Source organism: Athene noctua, chromosome 15 (assembly GCF_965140245.1).
Source record: "Athene noctua chromosome 15, bAthNoc1.hap1.1, whole genome shotgun sequence".
NCBI lineage: Eukaryota > Metazoa > Chordata > Aves > Strigiformes > Strigidae > Athene > Athene noctua.
Window position 1 is genome coordinate 7757927 of NC_134051.1, and position 20522 is coordinate 7778448.

At 34.9% G+C, this 20522-nt stretch overlaps 1 protein-coding gene across 1 annotated transcript in view; it reads right to left on the reverse strand.

Annotated features, from left to right (window-relative positions):
- SDK1 (sidekick cell adhesion molecule 1) overlaps positions 1 to 20522 on the reverse strand; it is a 416654-nt gene that overhangs the window by 282563 nt on the left and 113569 nt on the right. Inside the window, exons 2-4 of the mRNA XM_074918870.1 lie at positions 12321 to 12480; positions 5974 to 6080; positions 1156 to 1303 (exon numbers count right to left, since the gene is read on the reverse strand). Coding sequence (XP_074774971.1) covers positions 1156 to 1303; positions 5974 to 6080; positions 12321 to 12480 — 415 coding nt within the window. The remainder of the gene's footprint in view (positions 1 to 1155; positions 1304 to 5973; positions 6081 to 12320; positions 12481 to 20522) is intronic.

A 20522-nucleotide genomic window follows, 5' to 3' on the forward strand; every position in this document is an offset into this window, starting at 1 on the left:
ATTCTCAGCATTGACAAAAGAAAATTTGTAATGTGGCAGGAGTGGAGGAAGTAGATTGTTAATGGTTAATAACTCAAAATTTGTCACTTAGCTCTCTTCAAGAGATTGCCCAGAAACCCATTGTTTCATCTTCCAGCTGTTTCCCATCAAATTACTATTAAATTATTCATAAATTATTACATAGTTTCTTCACAGCCCTGCAATACTAATTTTAACAGTTTCAAAGAGGCTGTAAAGTTAGCTTTCAGGTTTAAAAAATGCACATAAGCAGCAGTAAAATATACAGTATGGATTAATAAAATTAAAATCCAAGAAGAGCTTTCCCTGTCCAGTATAAACTCTAAAGACTCACCACCACTTCTGGAAATTAGCAATATCCCATTACCATCAGTTGCTAGCACATCTATCCCTTTGAACACATGAAAATATAATACACAAAATAAAATAACCACCAACATTCTTGGCATTTCAACAGTTTCTGAATAAATTAGGCCATTAAAAAATATTTTATCTACATTATTTAGTTCTAACTCCTTCAGTCTCTAAATAAAACTGTGCAGGTAAAAACACAGGATGGCTTCATAACTGTTTCAGGAAAGGATAAATGAGCACACCTTGAGATAATAACTAATCAAAGTGCAAGTACTGTGCCATTAGTGGGTGAGTTGCTGATTAGTCAAAAAGAAATAAAACTATCATTGTAGGCTCAAAAGGAAAAAAATAGGCAATATTTAGAATTTTATCTTGACAAAAATAATAAGCATAATTCTACTTTAAAAAAAAAAATCAGACATATATTAAGAAAGAAAAATTTCAGTATTAAGTTAGTCCACTCCAGTAAAAGTAATTGAGAGATAAGCATTTACTTTCCCAAAACGTATCATGAAAATGATAGTGTGAAGGAAGTGCACACATACTGCATATCTAGTCCCTTATGCTGCACCAGGACCATTAAAACCACATGAATTATTTTGTCAAACTTCTTAGGAAGTTCAGATATAGTCTTAAAATAGTCATTTATCTCAAACTTAGTATGAACAAGGCTACTTTATTCTCTTTAAACCTTAATTAGTGTACTTAAAATGTGAGTTGTGTTATCAAATATAATTAATCATATTTTAGGGTGGGGGTATTTCGAGCTTTAAATTGACTTACATTCTGCTGCTTGGTATAATCTTGTGCCCGTCTCTAAACCATGTCACCTGTGGTCTTGGATAGCTGAGTATGTGTAGGAAGTTTAGAACTGCAGCTTGTCCTTGAGTCACTGTTTTTCTCTGGTTTGTGTCCATGAAATTTCCCATGTCTGCAAAGAAAAAATTATACTAAGAATCCTAGAAGTTCTTTTCTCTCTCCCCAGTTCTTTTTGGTGGACAGAGAAATAACTGTGTTTTACAGTAGTCATTGGCATTGCTATAATTAGTCAATATGACACTGCAAATCATGAGACAGTTTTGATTAATACAGATTTGGATGAACATAAGGCATAAGGCAAATCCAAGTGCTGCTGGTGCACACAAGAGGTGCCTCAGTCAGCAGTACTGCATGGCCTCAGTGTTCTTTTGCAATAACTGTTTTTAACTGAAAGTGATATTTTAATGGAGGTTTGGGGTTTTTAAAATAAAACCTTGAACAGCATAAAAGAAATTCTTGTGCAAAAGGAATGCAAAAGAGGTATATAATTTTATAACATTGTTGGTCACCAATTTTCTTTTTATCCTTTTACCCATAGCTACACAAATAGATGAGCAGCTGTATCACTTGTAGTCAAACCAGTGTATAGTCAGATCTATGCAAGTAAGCCATTATACCCAAATGGATACCAAAATAACAAGGCTATAGTCATGATGTTAGCTACTAGTTCTTCTGGCACTACTCTACGATTTAAATAGCGTATCTAGATCTTTGACGCTTACAAACTCAGTTACTATTACAGTACTATTACAGAGCAGTTTTTAACAAAAGATTTAATGGAAGAAAGAAAACACCAATTGCAGAGCCTCTTTCTCTGAAGACTTTATTTCATAGGCAAGTTCATGTATCTATGGAGTCTTTGTAAACATTCAGTGAACATTTTCTTGTTCTTCTTGTTGAAGACCAATAGCATTCTGGCTCATATCAGAAACAGCATGACCAGCAGGACTAGAGAAGTGATTGTCCCCCTGTACTCAGCACTGGTGAGGCTACACCTCAAATACTGCGTCCAGTTTTGGGTCCCTCACTACAAGAAAGTCATTGAGGTGCTGGAGTGTGTCCAGAGAAGGGCTATGAAGCTCGTGCAGGGTCTGGAGCACAAGTCCTGTGAGGAACAGCTGAGGGAACTGAGGGTGTTTAGCCTGGAGAAAAGGAGGCTCAGGGGAGACCTCACTGCTCTCTACAACTACCCGAAAGGAGGCTGTGGCAAGCTGGGTGTCAGTCCCACAAGTAACAAGTATTAGGATGAGAGGAAACTGCCTCAAGTTGCACCAGGGGAGGTTTAGATTGGATATGAGGAAAAATGCCTTCACCAAAAGGGCTGTCAAGCATTGGAACAGGCTGCCCAGGGAAGTGATGGAGTCACCATCCCTGGAGGTGTGTCTTTTTAACCTAAACAATTCTGTGATGCTATGGCCTTTTGTATCACATTCCTATCCATTAAAATTAACAGGGCTGTAGGCTCCTACTTATTCACCCTCCAAAGAACTGCTGTGCATTTTAATATGCTTTAAACTAAGAAAGTGACACACACACAGAACACACACACACAGAGAATCATTCTGAATTCTGCCACTGAATTCCCTTCCCTTTTTTTCTTTTTTTTTTCTTTTTTTTTAATTTAAGGACCACAGTGTTCTTTACAATATCTCTGCTGCAGAGACAGATGCAAAGAACATTGAAACATAGAAGACTGCTATCAGGTCTGTGGATGGCAGGAGATGAGGAGAGACAGAACAAGAGCAGAAATTAAAAACACATGGTATTTTAAAGAAGCTTTAATCACCTTCATGATTTTCAAGTTATTTATTCAGACATAATCAGCATTGTACTTCCTCTGTTGCTCCATATTTTTTACAACTGTAATCAGATCATCTACTTGAAAAGAAGTTTCAAACTGCGTAGGTGGATCTAATTAACTTCACTGTCATATGATTATTTTAGTCTTCACAATCCAAGTGTTTTTAAGCCCATTCTGTAATTAAGATTTACTCAGCAGTTTTCTCATAAATATCTGTTCCTATTCAGTTAAGTAATATGTTAGCATGTGTTGAGAACATTTTTTAAATTATTTAACAAGTTCCCTGCTACTTCAGAGATCTAGGACGTGGAAAATACCTCAGATCTTTCTCAGTGCACATTACAATTGTGCCTTTCAATTTTTCACTAGAGCTCTTGAGCTTAAGTATATTGGGAAGCATCCTCTATGCAGTGGAAAAAATAGTTCATCTCCTGTGAACCCTTCTGAGTTAAACTTCTAACATACAGTTCCCTGTAACTCTCGATGGCTGGATAAGATGACTTTAGTAACCCCTTGGAATGTTGCTTTCTAACACATTTTTAAGAAAAACCAAGACGTAAAATATGGTAAAATATCAGGTACTTCATTGTATCCACACAGCTTAAATGAATTAATTTAGATTGAAAAGGTTAAAATACAGAAAACAATCGCATGGTATCACTAGCTACCGTGGGTAGAAGAGAAAGAGTATATTTAAAATTTGTAGAATACTTTAATCTGCAGGAATAAAGCACAAGTCTGACTGGCAAGTGTCATTATAGAAGTCATATATGTCACTATATATCCAAGACCAAAGGTCTCACAAGCCTTATAAGATCTGCTTTGCTTCATCTCAATTTCTTTATTAGTGAAAAACAAACAAACAAACAAACAAAAAAAACCAAAGAAATAAATAAATTGACTGCTTAATTCAGACAGAGAAGTCTTTAAGAGAGAGATTTTCAGCCTTATTCTGTAATGCAGAACTACAAATTAAATGGGGGAAAAAATTAAAACCAAAGAAAAGTAAACAATTATACTTCTTTCTCTCTCAAGAACTACCAAACATGTACACACAAAAAAAAGCCTGGAGAAACAAAACACTTCACTGCAAATCTTTTCCTCATTCAGAGGGGAATAAAGCTCTCTTTTCAGGAGAAAAAATTCTTTAGCAGCAGTATCAAGGTAAAGTGTTCCTGTGCCTCCCTCTCACTATTGTTCCCACAAGTACTTCCCCAGGAATTGCTCCCTTCACTATGCCAGTACAACTGCCTGCACAGCTGTGTAGGGAATCAGACCGGGTGGCAAAAAGAACTATTTTAAACAAACCCTACAAAATAATTGTTGCTTATTTTAAATTTTGGAGAAGTTTCCCAGTCCACAGCTGCACAAACAAGTTTTCCTGCTGAGCCTGAAGGGATAGTGTACTACACTGCAATACAAGAGTGGGAACGACGAGCGGGATGGAGGAGAAAATGGGTTCATCTTTCTCTGGTACTGCTACCAAAGCCTTTGTCCCCTGAAACCACACCTGTAGATGCAACTCCAGAGGCATCTAGGCTAATCTAATGGCTCACTGCTGCAGAACGAGAAGCATCTCACGTGCCCCTGCTCTCTCTTCTCCTTCTAACCTTGTTGGAGGTCCCCCACCCCACTCATAGCTATGCTTAGGCACACCAGCTTTCATTAGATCTTCTGTCATCTGATCTAATTCACTAAAACAGAAGAATAATATTCAGAAAAGTACTTGCAAGTGTCTGACACGTCAGAGCAAGCACAAGGTGATAGCAGGTGTATACAGCAGGGAGAGAAGGGTTGGTAGAAGGCAGGAAAAAAAAAATTATCAGAAGTTTATTTTTATATTAGCTCCCTGCATCTCTGAAACAATATCACTGAGAAATCAAACATCAGATTACTGGTACTACTGACATCGTAACACAATTTATTGTAACATAGTAAACTGGTGAACATGATAGCAAAACTTACATACTATCATATTTGCCACAGTTTTTATTTTTAAAACACAGAAAATTCCACATAATGTCCTTCATGACATAGTGGTTAACTTGGATCAGATTATTGGAACTGGGTTTCTAATAAATAATTCAATTTATTAAATTCCACTTATCAAGTGACATTTACTACTACAAATTTTCAGTTATTGATCCTGAGGAAGAGAGATTTGACCCATGTATCAGATTGCTTACAGGCAGTATACAAATATGTCTTTAAAAAAAAAAAATTCTGTTTTTACTTTGAAAGAAGAATAATGTCTACTTTTATGATTATTCCCAAAGAAGTTACTTGGGTTATATTTTCTTTATGTTAACTGAAAAAAATTATTCAGTCATTTCTTAGGTCATATTAACAAGTACTTCTGAGAAAATCAATTTAACATTTACAAATGGAAGTTAGATACCACATCAGAGGTCAACTCAAAATTCTGCTTAGTCCAAACGGAAGCAGTACAACCATTGGAGGGTTTGGTTCAGAATGGTGTTGAGAACAGACTTTTAAAGTTTCATTAGCAAGGTTTTCATTGTGAAACAACTGCTTATTTTGTATTGCAAGGATTATGATCTGAAAGCTATCTATACCACACAGTTTTCTTTCAGATATCCTCTACTGTCCTCTGGGCTCTTTTTCTGTTGTTGTTTTGATTGATTGTTTGTTTTGTGCTCTACAGCCTTTCTTGATCCCTGTGCATTCAGGGAAAGGTATAATAGTTTTCTCATGCTACAGCTATCTCCAAATGATCTCGTTTTGATGGCTTTGAAAAGCTCAAAGGTTGTTCTAAAGACTCGCTGCTCTACTTTGAACAGTTTCCCAGAGATAACTACAGTAAGTGTGAAACTTCCTGTGATGCAATAATTTTAAAACTTATTAAATATGATATCTAATAACTTTTCAGACTAGCAAATGTTATTGGTATGTTGTGTTTTTACCCCAAAAAAAGAATTAGTTATCTAATGAATCACAGAATAACTTCCACTCAAACATACATGCCACTTGAACTTCAGATCTTCTTTGCAGCAATGCCCCCATCCTGTTCCGTACAACACACTGATAAAAGCCAGCATCAGACCTCTGCAAAGCTGGGATGGTGTACCTGTAAGACAGAAAGCAGAATTGCAGTGCACTTCTTAAAGGTCAAGCAGCGTTACTTTCTGTGGCATCTCTTATTTCTCCACTAATATTTTACACATTGTCTCAAAAGCTTATTGTATTTTTTCTTACATGCAGCATTCTCATACAATCTCTGGTCTTTGGCTACAATAATGTCTGTACTACACAGAAGGAAAAAAATACTTGAAATGCATAAAATATCTTTCAGTCTTAAGATCTATATTTGATAAATACTAATTAGTTCTTCATATATTCTCTTGAAATATAGACTTAAATGTTTTCTTCAGTTTTATCTACACTCATTCATAAGGCAAAGGTGCCTGGTAGTTTGTTCAGAGATGGCACAAGAAGACTGCAATCTAAATGTAGGCATTAGAGAGACTTGCAAGAAATATCAAAGCTTTCCAATGAAAAAAAGATGGGTATTACACTGTGTGACCACTGTAACTCAGAAGAATACTGGAAAAGACACAGTGCACTGTACCTTGTATTTGTTCTGCCCTTCACTACGCTTAAGAAGTCACTTAGTCCACTAATGTTCACCTTCCTCATTCAACTGTATCTGATTACTCAACATGAAAATGAGCTGATAGGCACAGTTTTAATGTGAATAAAACACATGAATAATATAGATAATCCTGCATTAAATAAACATTAATCAAAGCGCGTATTCCCTCGGTCACCTTCTGGAGATATTATGGTAGGATTAATGAAAGTCTTTATGAAAAGATAAGAAAAAAAATAAAATTGCTGAAATTTAATCTTCAAAATTTAATTCCACTTTAAAAAAAAAGCATCTCTTCTCATACATATACACACACACAGAGCTTAGTATCTGAACAGGATCAGACAGCATAAAACAAAGGAGGTAGAGGAAATCTAGTTTAAGTGATAAATGAAGACTATAATCACTGCATTATAAATACAATCAAATAGTCTATAGCAAATAGGTCAGTCAACCAATTAAAGTAAATTAAAAAAGAGCCCACCACCACAGACAATTTTTGTCAATCTACTGTGATTCCTCGGAGACCCTGGCTTCCTAAGTATATGAGCTGTAGGCAGTTGTGTTGTCTGTCTGCCTGTGTGCCTAAGCTGACTCCTCGTGACCTCCTTTGGAGCAACTGGCAAATTTTCTCTAGTGATTATGACAATTTGTACTGGGAAGATAAGGGAGACTCTCTTTGGAAATAGTAAACCTGAAAAACATCACACAAATACTTGCTGGCCAGTGAGTATATAACTCTGAATTAGCTATGTTGCCTCTTGTCTGATGTGTATATCATAGGAAATACAGTGAGAAAATAGGTGAAAATACCAGGCATAGGATAGAAATCAATAGGACATAAGGCTTCCCTAGCTCCTTACAGAATAATTTCCTTCTCTGCCAGGCAGATGATTGTTGCAAAACATTGTTACAAAAAACCAAAACAAAACGAAAAAAAAATTGAGGATTCTGACAAATAAATATTGACAATTCATTTTTACAGTTCATTTTACCAAACAGTTTATACCTTAACAATTCTTTCTTCCTCCCATGAAGATTTAATGTGGTACTTGGCTAATATTTATTCCTCTGCTTGTCTATTAAATAGAGACAAAATTAAAGGCTCCTCTCTTTGGTATTTATCTGTACTAAGACAGTAACGTAGTTGGTTTTTCTGCCACTAGGACAAAACAAATGTATTGGGTCAGAAGTGTCCTACTTTTGTTTTCTTTTATGAGTTATTAATGTTTCAGTAGGAAACATTCTTAATACGTTGCCTGAAGAAAAGAAAATATTTTAAAAATTTACAGTGGAAATCCCATCTACCTTGGAAATCCCAAGGCAGCCCAGACCTACTGAGTAGCTGACTTCTCAGTGGACCTACTGGGTAACAACGTGCAGGTAAGGCAAGCAAAATTAGAAGTAATTAACAAAAGTGAAAGAGATATAACATGTTTACAATATTTGAAACTAACTTGAAAACTACAAACCTGGGCAAGAGATAAATATTCATGGAATTTCTGATTCTGTTTACAATTTTAAAGCCTTTATGCACCTCATATGTCCAATTATTTTTTTAAATCTAATTTTCTTTTGACCTAACAGTCAGAATATTGCTTTTTGTGTTATGCTTTCACCATTCTACTTATTTTCTAATATGCAAGAAGGGATATGGATAGTGCTTTCTAAATTCAAAATGAGACTTTCTTCCACAAATGAATTTATATCAAAGGTTAATACCCTTTTTTACAGTGACAAGACATAATTTTGCTTTAATTTTTTCTACAGTCTTCAGGATAGAACATCTTCCCATTGTATAGATGCCAGGAGGCTACTTAAGGTTTCTGGGGATCTGTGCAAATACTCTATAGAAGTCAGACTAGACCGTTTCTCTGTTTTGAATGGTACAGTCAACCAGAAACTGGCTGTTTAGAAAGTTTCCATAGAAAGATGTAAAGCAACAAACATAAAAGAAACCTTCAAGGGAAGTCTTCCAGAGCATAACATGCTCCATCACTAGGACTGCAATGAGTTTAAGGATGAAGTGGTATCAAACACCTAAGGAGAAATGCTAGCTAACACATTTCATTCTTAATTTCAAATTTACACCTTCATTTTAATTTTAAATGCTCTAAGAGTTATAAGTGAACCTACAGGCTACAGGTTTTTAATAGACATAATTGTGAAGACGGAATTAAAACCAAATGTATTTTATTAGATAATCATATAACTTACTATCTACTCAAATTTTCTAACAGGGATGCATCAACTTATCTAACTTTCTATACAGAATAAAATTGAAACATGTACAATGTTAAAAACACAAACATAATAATCAGATACTTTTAAGTAGTTTGGCAAGGAAAGTGTACTGCTGTTTAGACATAATCTGTGTCTTAAATTCAAATAAATTAATATCTTTAGGCCACAAAAGCACATATGAAAGACACACCTGGTTCAGAACTTAATTCAAAGGAAAACAAAGGAGAAAAGGAAAACAAAGGAGAAAAGGAAAAGAGGGAAGGAAAAGGGAAAGGGAAAGGGAAAGGGAAAGGGAAAGGGAAAGGGAAAGGGAAAGGGAAAGGGAAAGGGAAAGGGAAAGGGAAGGGAAGGGAAGGGAAGGGAAGGGAAGGGAAGAGAAGAGAAGAGAAGAGAAGAGAAGAGAAGAGAAGAGAAGAGAAGAGAAGAGAAGAGAAGAGAAGAGAAGAGAAGAGAAGAAAAGAAAAGAAAAGAAAAGAAAAGAAAAGAAAAGAAAAGAAAAGAAAAGAAAAGAAGAAAAGAAAAGAAAAGAAAAGAAAAGAAAAGAAAAGAAAAGAAAAGAAAAGAAAAGAAAAGAAAAGAAAAGAAAAGAAAAGAAAAGAAAAGAAAAGAAAAGAAAAGAAAAGAAAAGAAAAGAAAAGAAAAGAAAAGAAAAGAAAAGAAAAGAAAAGAAAAGAAAAGAAAAGAAAAGAAAAGAAAAGAAAAGAAAAGAAAAGAAAAGAAAAGAAAAGAAAAGAAAAGAAAAGAAAAGAAAAGAAAAGAAAAGAAAAGAAAAGAAAAGAAAAGAAAAGAAAAGAAAAGAAAAGAAAAGAAAAGAAAAGAAAAGAAAAGAAAAGAAAAGAAAAGAAAAGAAAAGAAAAGAAAAGAAAAGAAAAGAAAAGAAAAGAAAGGAGTTGCTGCCTGAACTTCTCGAGTCTTAACTGACAGATACAACCAAAACTGCTACTGCAGTCCGTAATATTGATTTGTTTTCTTTACATATATCTCAGATCACAAAGAATTTATAAGGTTGTTTTATAAATTCTTAATAGAAGCCAGTGTATGCACAGTCACTATAAAAGCCAGGCTGTGCACATAATCAGCATCGTTATACAAAGAAAAGCTGTTCATTCAGGGTCACCAATGTCAAAATGCAAAGACTCCAATTAGTTCTTTACTCACTTGGTGTGTTATAAGCTTTGAATATTTTCATCCTGTTACAATATAGACATTACTTTAGCTGAGATACACTAAGTAATATCAATTACCAAAAATTTTTGATTGATGATTCAAATAGCAGCGGAAGTCACTTACAGAGGAAAGATTCATGCATTTAAACAGAGTATTTACCCAAGAGAACTGCAGAGCAAACTATTATGGGGTCAAAGTTTAAATTTTGCAACTGGAATTTATATGTCTAAGCATATCTTTTCCTTGCTTTCATTCATCCTAATGCACCTATGCCATATAATTCCTTTCGGAAGCTTAAAGCTTTGCATTTCTGTAGAATCAAAATCCTGTTTGGCTTATCTCTGATTGTGGTATAGTAGCAGTAGTAGCAGGGCTGCAACTTTCTAAATTAATATTTTCTATCAATTTTATTTTATTATTATAAACCAGTAGTTTCCTATTTTCTTAATCACCTCTGCAGCAGATATTTTAATTAGAAATAGAAAAGAACAATATAAAAAAAAGCAAAATTAATGAATATAGCTTGTATCATGACCTGAATTCACTAGACTAAATTAAGTCCAATGATAAGAAACAAGGTACTGTATACAGATATGTATACATTCTGCTTGGGAAAGGTGTTCCAACACACTGATTCTAACTTATACTGCCATACACAGTAAAATTATTATTTTATATTAGGATGTGCACTAATTTAAGAAATATCATGGCATTCCGATCTTAGTTTTGAAGTGTCACACACTCTTATTCAGGTTTCTTCTACTGTCATGAAATGTCTCTCGGTGACTAGCACATCTACAAAGCTTGTGTTCTAACCTTTGCTTTTTGTTGATTCCATGTTCATGTGGTTTTTTCTCCCACACAATTTCTTTGTCTTTCTCAGCACCTTACGTGGCTAAGAGCTGTTGTCAGCTTCTTCTACCAAGAAACTACAACAGAGTCTGCTGGTTTTGATCAAAACAAGTGCATTTACACAAAGTGATGCTTGAACCTGCTGCAATTAATTGTGCCATTAGAAATTATTTTCTAGAAAACCTCTTCTATGTGTGTGTATGGCCCATTTTGAGGTATCTCAAGGTTTGAAAACAGCAACCATTAACAGATGCAATTACTCAGGACTAAGTGACCTCATCTGAATCAAAAGTCTTTAATTTCTAGGAAAGTTCACATAGAACTGTATGTTTGGATGGCAAACATAGTTGCTAAATGACCAAAAAAATTTTGAAATGCTATTTAAGGGACTTCTTTTCCATACTGCTCTGTAAATATAAACAACATTGAAAATATAACTAATGTTCGGTTACAATTTTGAAAATCTTTAAGAAAAGTAATCATTGACTACCTTGTGTAGCAGTATAGAACTTTATATCATTATCTCCACTTTTACACTAATCTATACGGTAATTTCTGTCTATAGTGATGAAGCACAATTCTTCTCTACATTAAGGCACTTTTGTAACTACAAAAGTGCAGTATTTAGCTTGGTTTGCTAAAGATACAAGTGTTATACAAGGGCTCCTTCTGTCACATACCCACCCCTCATAAATTCTGAATTTTCTAGGTAATTTCAACAAAGTTTGAAAGCAACAGGTAAGTTACATAAATACGACATTTCTATAAGGTTATAGAAATTGCGAGTTGCATAGGGGAGATGAAGTTAATGCTCCCATTAAAGAAAAGCAGACAAAATTTAGCTGGTTTGTGCTTTGATATTTGGCCAGCCATCTGCTGCCTATCAGCAAAAATGTAGCGTGATTAGCCACAGTATGGTTTTTCTCTTGCTTGATGGGTTTAATGGGGAGGGAGTCAGTGAGGTCCTGAGAGCAAAGTACCTAATCATAGAAGAATAGTTCGTTAAACTGTAAGATTAATTTTTGCATTCTCAAAAGTGAAACCAAAAGTTTTCATATACTATTCAAGATAGACCCCATTCTTCTAGATCTTATGGGAATAGTCTCACTGAGTTCAGCTTTGTTCAAGGATGAGTAGCACATCGTGTGTAATATTTAGCTAAGGAATACACCTGCTGTTTATTACAGATACATGTAAGATTACACCTCCAGCAAAAAAGTATTTTTGGTAGTTTAAAATTTTATGTTAGGACCCTTGTTTTGAAGTGTGAAATATAATTTTTAGCAAAGAAGATTCCCTCAAACAGATCTTATTTGTTTACAAAACCCAGTCTTCTGTGTATCAGTATCTACAAAGTTGTTTTGAGGTATTGGTAATTTAGGGAGGTGTGTTTATTTGGGGGTTTTTTTGCAATTACATTTGGAGAAGGCTATTTATTATATAGCTTTTATTTACTTATATTCACTGGAGTAGGTGGTTATTTCACTGTCATTGTGCAACCACTTAAATTCCAAGGGCCAGCTGCCTTCGGCAAGGCACGTAAGTACAAGTCGATTTCCTTCCAAGTGTATCTGGGGCAAGCCTGGTTCAGTCTTGAAGTATGGTGCAACATCATCTGAAATACAAACAGAAAATCGTTTTATAAGCTATTTAAGTGAGTATATTATAAGCCACCGATATTTAGCTAATTTCTTCTCAAAATGGCCATCGTAGAACAAGAGACAACATGATTCAGTAGTTAAGGTTTACACTGTTGCATTCATAATTAAGCATTATTTTTAGAGGCAGAATTCACAAAATCTTGATAATCTTTGTCCTTGGTACTTATTTAGAAGAGAAGTGCCCACACAGACAAGCTTTTGTCCATGTTTACTGTTTATACATATGAGAATTTCAGCACTGTCTGCTGTGGCAGGCAGTGAACAGCCCTATTGGCTTTTTTTTCCCCTCTCCTCTGTGAGGATTAAATCCACTCAAAGCTTTTTTTTTTTTATTTCTTGAATAGAAACCAGAAGAGTAATCTTGGATAGAAATGATTATCACAGCAGGAGAAGTCTCAGGGTAAATGAAGAATTTTGATAGAAAAAAGAGTTTAGAAAAAAAACACTCGCAAAATCAAAAGATTAATGTGTTTTTCAACGTTATTGCCAACTAAAATGTGTTAAATTATATTACCTGAAACCACTAACAGATTTTGAATTAGGGCACTTCAATAATGTTCAAGGGTCACATGCAGTCTCAAACACTTGTTCTCCCGTGGATCAGAAATGCTCAAAATACTCCAAGCAGCAAAATTCTCGACCAGTAAATTGCCAAAGCTCCACTCAAACGCAGATTTATTACAAGTCTACACCTGCTGGACACCCGCCCCTTGCCACCTCTGGAAGATGAAGGTTTTCACACTTTCCATGTCAAATTTCTACTTGTAGTAGGAACTACAGACTTAATCTTAGAAGCTTACAAATACCTTGTATAATCTAAACTAACATGTTTATGTATACATATAAAACATACAAGTTACATTCAAAATCAGGGATTTAATACAAAATATGGAATAATATTCAATAGGTTGTTACTGCATTCTGGTTTTTAGGAGTGCAGGGTGTGTGTGCATATTTTATACATAAAATAAAGAAAAAATATATATACATGTCCTAGTGCAACTAACCATTCAGTTAAATTGCTAATCTTTCTTTTAAAACTTATTTTAGATTAAGCTCAGGTATTTTTATACTTGTTATTTGAAGAGTTTAAGCTCTTTTACAGTTTATGGGGAAGTGACCTCGTGTACTATTCAAGGTTGTCTGAAATTTTGGAATCCACAGGTCACATACTATAATCTTTCATAGTTGATAGCGACAAGACAGCAACCACACACACTGGGGAAGAAGGAAGTCGAGCCAAGGGGTGTCAGTGGCTTTCAAGGTGCCCTCACGTTCCGCTGAAGCCTGGAATGGCAGTGGGTATGCAGCTCGGCCTGGTGATGTCAACCTCTCTAAACCCTTATCTTTCGCTTTGCCTCTTATCAGGGAATTTTTATTACTTAGCAGACCACATGGTGCCACAGACTCATTATCAGCCTAACGGTACAGTCCCCGGGTAGCAGCTGCGCTTCAGCTGAATGTGGTCAAGGAGTCACAAGTTGACTGTTGCCAAACTATTTGCTACAATTGGCTATCAAGTTGAACATCAGCTGCATACACAATTGATGATTTGCATTGACAAATTGTCTCCCTAGTTTTCAGAATTTAACTTCAGAAAGCTGTAGTTATTTCTGCAGAAAAAAAGCACATCATCATCAACTTATAAACTCTTCCTCAAAATCTGACCTAACAAACTGAAAAATAAACTAAAACAAACTAAAAAACTGTTTTGAGATAAGGCCCTTTTCTGATTTGTAGCATTTTAAAATGCTGCAATGCTAGTTGGAAAACCAAATTGATTAATGGCTAATGCAGATCAGTAATATTTTCTATAAATTGGATATACAGGTAGCTATGACAATTCAAGGTATGAGAACACAGGAAGTTTCAAACTAGCAGATAGTCCCAGACAAACCAAAGATGGTTTTTGCACTTCTCCACTCTATTACATGAGATTATATTCTGCAAAGCTGCTTTTTTTTTTTTTTAATGACTGCAAATATTGTGAAGAAGTCTTATCTCAATTCCCATTTTCTCCTAATTTGTAAAATCAACCAATATTTTAAAATTTCACAAAGAAAAATTTGTCAGAGTTAGATGGTGTTAGTGTGAAATACGGTTATTTTACCCAGAGCAAAAAGCAATTTTTTACAAAGATATTTCTAAGCAAGTGAGGAAATGTTAAATCCTCTCAAGAGGCTTTGCATATACTTTGGGGAGTCTCCCAAAGGAGTTCTGAGGCAGACATTCGACCCTTGTAAGATTAAAGGTGTCAGGCTTCCTCTAGAGATGAAAAGACAGTGGCAGGGAGTGCTGGTATGTAGGGGAAGGAGTTGTAACAGAGCCCAGTTGGTAAATTGAAATTATTAGTGCCAAGTCCCCTGAAAACAATGACATTAACCTGCTAGTATATAGACACTCATGAAATGATCTTGTTAAACTCCTCCTTCTTGAAGAAAGTTGAGACATCCAGGGAGATTACAATGAAACTGGTATCTGCACTATAAACCTCTGAGTAATTTGTTGATCCTGTTTTTCAGTGATTTAAAGACTCAAGCAGTATAACCTCCTTCATTATTTCACTCTGAATTATCCACTTACTCCTTCTAACTTATGTCTTTCCAAGAAAGATTATTTATTTGAAAGACAAAGACTGCTGCCCACAAGTCTATTATTCAGCCCTACATTTCCCACTCAAATATTCCAAACCCAGTGATGCTGCAACCCACTCAGAGCTATCTCCCATTTAAAGTATCACAATCAAGCTGGTATTACATGAAAATGATTCTCAAAACTCAATCCAATTTTGGTAGAAGCTAAAATTTAATAGACCTATGGGAATATTTTTATAAAGAATATAGCATGCTTTATAAATTACCCCAGCTCTCTGGAAGATTTACTTAAACCCTTGAAGTAATTTTATCTTCTAATCTTTTATTCCTGACTTTCTCATCAATCACATACCATCAGTTTATCAAATTCAATTATGTAATCAGAGCTCACTAAATATGCACTGAAAGCAGAAATGAAAATAAAATACTGAGCAAAGATTCCATGAAAAGAGGTAGCAGTAAAGCTTTGATGACTTTGGCATTTCTGCAGCACAGTGCTGCTCACACCTCAGACACATGATCAAAATGGTGCTGCACCCTAAGCTTTACATATTTAAGCCGTAATGGAAAGCAGAATTTTAAACCAGACCTATAAGGACAAGTTTGGTTGTAACAGAGCATCCCAGAGTAATGGGAAAATTGGCAGGAAAAATGAAAGCCATCTCAGGAAAAAAATTGTAGGACAGGAATAAGTGGTTAAGGGATGGAAGATAAGAGGGTCATTTAATAGGTATGAGATACTTGCACTTTATTAATTAAATACAGGAAGGGCTCACCATAAGGCTAACCTTAGCCAATCAAGTGTTTAGAAGCCATGAGAGCATCTCAGTTTTTTTCTCCTGAAGGATGGAGGAAAAAGCTAATAAAAAGCCTTTCTGACTCCTAGAAACAGGAATAATAAAATACTGGAATTAATATTCTTAGCTAAAAATAGTTTTGTGCTTACCAAAAAAAAAAAAAAAAAAAAGCATTCATACTATACCCTGTTGCTTTCTTCTAAATGTGAAATGTGTTAATACTTCCAGCCTCTCTGGCTTTTCAGCTACACTGATTTAAAAATAAAAATAATAAAAAAATGATGTGAGTTCCAAGGCGGAGTAAAAGGATAGCACATATATGCAGCTTCTACAAATTTTCATTAAGACTGCTTACCAAATTCACTAACATCCTGACCTGTATCCTTAACAGGATGGTGCAGATTTATTTTTATGTAAATCACAAGAAAAAATAGAATTGAATATGCCAAAATTATGTGGAAATTTGCTCTAAAATATGCCTGCCTTGCTTTTGTGCATCATTAAACTGCAAGAGTTCCATTACACTGCCAGGTTAGCCCATCTATTTTCTTTCTTTGGTGCATGCAAAGCTTAGATGGATTTTACCTCCAAATATAGTTTCAGGACTTAATTCAACAATGCCCGTACACTTTGGTTTGGATTAATGCTGACATTTAAATACAAAACTGGTGCTGTACGCAATTGTTATCTACTCTGGGCTTCTCCCCAGCCCTAGCAGGTGAGATGTATCACAGAAAAGCTGAGAGCTCACTCATACTCTATTCTCCCTGAAAATCATGTTCAGGCATGAATTTACAAATACAGTCTGTAAGAGGAGAGGGCAGTCTGTCTGTACAGCTTTGTACTGAATGGAATGAAAACAAAAATTCCAAGAGTTGCTACTCATTAGTTAACCAATGGAACCTAATCTCATAAGGATAGCGTGAGTCAACATGACTTCTGAAACTGAGGAGTACCATCTCCAGGACCTCAAACGTACTCTCAAAGTTTGGCTAATGGTTCTTAGCTCTCCAACAGCTTACAATTGTAAAATACATAAAGCAAAGTCAGATTAAGTAGATTGTTCAGTTACTACAGAGTGCTACAAGATCTTGAAAGCAGTCTTGCAGTCCTATCCCTCAGGAATTCATACATTTTAGCTGAAGATGCAATTTGATGTTGAACACCTCTATCCCCCTGAGATGAGGAAACTTACCACACTCCAGAAGTACCACATCACCTTCATCATTAAAAAGCACTGCAAATACCCTGTTAAAATCTCAGCATTGTTTTTGCCTCCAGAAATGCTGGATAATGACAGTTACAGGTAAAATCACATGCTCACATCTTGACAAAATTAGTTACTTTAGTTCTGAACACACACAGCAGAAGAATAATGTAGTGAGTGCACAGAACAGCTTAAGAGATCCTCACTGCCACTGCTATTTGTCTTTGTTATGTATCTCTACTTTTAAGTCATTTTTAGGTAAGCCAATATTGAATATTAAAAGTAGATTAACCTGTTCATCAATCAGGAAGTCAGAGCAGATACAGCTCAATCACTAATAAATATCATTTGAGTAGCTGTCTTTCCATTGCTCAGTTCACTCAACAGATATTGAAAATATATTTTTGACTGAGATATATTTTTCAGGAAACCCAAAAATACAATTAGTTTATTAAAAAACACACCTATATTGATTTTAGCTTATTAGTCCCTAGTCAAAGGACGATGCACATCACCCCTTCTTCATATGCATGTCTACAGCTACAATCAACTGACAAAAAACCCCAACATAATATCTCTGAGGAATTTTCCAGGAAAATGAGACTAGATAAATAAATTACCTACAGAGGCTGAACGATCAGTCAGGAGAAGTGTAACAATACAGAAATGCTTTTGCTCTCACTCTTTGCAAGGAAAAGGGATGTGAGCCATCTTCAGGTAGGTTAATGAGAACTGCTGTAAAAGGAGTATTTTAAAAGATCCGTCTAGGCAATTGAATGTATAACATAAAAGTATAGTTAAATTAAAAAGGAAACTAGAGTCAGTAAACGCACACTAAAGAGAAGAAGAATCTTTTCAGTAGTCCAAAGGAAGTAGGTACAACTATGAACAGCAGAATCCCACCCAGAACAGATTAAAGTTCAGCTGTGACATTCACAAGCTGATGCTTCAGAGCGCATACAGTTGAGTATGAGCTGCTCTGCACTGACTGACAGCTGATAACTGAACCTTCTGGGGAACCAGGACTGTTTTCTTCTTATTCCCAGCTTGGATATGGAAAAGATTTTTATTTTTTTCCTTTTCAAAAGGATCTTTCAATCTTACTATCTTAGTTCCTGATACACAGGCATACATGTGCTAGCTCTGGATGCAAGTTGTATTCTCTTGTGGAAATGAACTTCAGTAGCTTATATGGCATAAGAATTAGGAAGTATTACATAGTAAATCTTGGGAAATGTACCAGGAAGTCAGATTGAACTCAGATATATTTGAATCAATCTTCTTTTGAATTCAAACCTTCTAAAATGCATTTGTGAGATGCTGTGAAAGTTAGTATATGATCTATTCATAAACTGTCAACAATGTCAAACATAAGTTAGAGCGTTCAGTCACTTTAACTGTATTGATTTGTAGAAAGGCTATTCTGCCCAAAATATTGGATATTTGAGATTCAAATTTTCTTGGTTGGAAGTGTGACATAAATCACCAAGTACAACAATTAAATTTAAATTGGATTTTACTACCTCATTCTAAGCCTGGATTTGAAAGGACTGATGCATCATAGTGAATATTTCATTAAAACATCAGGTTATTTTTCAAATATACTGCCATAGTTAAGAATTTTCACACAATGGTATAAAGCATTCTCTTAAAGTGGGTTTCCTGAACTTTTATCACAGACGATATCTGATTTTATGCTGGAGTAATATTGAAGCAACCGTATTTAAATCAGTCTTCCTCAATTTCATAAGTCAAGTAAATGAGCCCACACTACTCACTTTTGTCCTCCTATTGATACAAAAGATAACCTGCTTGTTGGAATCCTCTACTACAATCTCTAAATGCAAATACAGTATCAGCTGAAGTTGATGGATAGTGCTTTTAAAGGTTTAATTGGGGATGGAATTAAACTGTTTTAGGACTCAGCAAGTTCTGCAAGGAAACCTACATATTTCTAGAATAAGTGACATTTATTTCTTTTAAATGTACAGTCACTGGGAGACAAAATTTCAATGGGTAACATTTTTTGCCTTGAATAGGTCAAATAACTAATTGGCACGTTAGTTATTGGGCAATTGCCAATCATATATTTGATTTGGATGGAAGAAATATTGGATTTAAGATTGCATACCTGTTGCACGCTATCCCAAGAGGAAAACTAAACATTCTGTAATGTATAGTTATGATTAGCTTTCAACAATTCAATAGAATAGGAGTCCCAAGTGGCAAAAATGAGTGCTTCAAACTGATAGTTAAGTAGATTTAATTAAAAGTTCTTTTTTTTTCCTTAATTGAAGCATCAGTTCTCTATACTAGAATTACCTAAATGGCAATTCAGATTCCATTTTGCTTCTAAGCTCCTCATTTCTTGATACAAAAAGATCAAATGTTTTTCCCAAATCTTGACTAATATATAGTACTGTTTAAAAGAACAAACATCATCATTCATTCCCTTAGAAACATTTACAACTCTAAGATACACACCACAAAATGACTTATTATAAGAAAACCTGTTTTAATATTTCCAACCTTTCTACCTTGTTTTAAGACACAAATGTTTCCTGCTATATCTCTCAGGCTTCTTCCATTTTTCCCTACAAATAGCTTTAGATGAACCACAATAATGTACTTGGCATGTTGTGCTGAGACAAAACAACAGAGAAAGCTAGAGCAGTTCTTTTATGATAAAAAAGGAAATCTTAGTATCACCAGTTGCTTAAAAGTCCTTAAACATAACCTATTCTTTGCATTCATAAAATCTACTGCCTCATACTCTATCATCTATTTAAAGGCCATCCTTTCAATCGCTACAGGATCCCTTCTTGAGGAAGAATTCCCTTTTGAGAAAAGATTTCTTGAGTTTTATTAGAAACACTCAAAACAGAACTGAAAGGAGGAGAGACCACAAAAACACAAAAGAGTTTTTACAGGACCTTGATTCTGATGTTAAAAAAGACAGTGGTTGGCAACATCACTCCATCTAAAATTCAGCATAAAACATTTGGTTATATCCAAATACACTGTGAAAAATTTTCCCACATCCAATTGTAGCATTTTTTTCTTAAAATTGATTTTTTTTGCAGACCAGCCAAGGAGGGAAAAAAGAATTTAAAAAAAAAAAAAAAGAGAGAACTGATATAATTTTCACTGAGCCTCAAGCAGCGCCTGATGTATTAACCTGAAGTCCCACTAAGGTTTCCTTTCCCCATTTAATTTCTCCACCTCATGTTTTAGTTTCACTTTCTGACCTCTTGTAATACTTCAGTTGAGTCAGGGGAAAAAAAAAAAAAAAAAAAAAAGTTTGTTATAAATCAGAAGGCAATCACAATTCATAGTTTCATGAATTCATGGAACATCTGCTGTAAGATTAAAAATCATGAAGCCACAGATGATGTTCT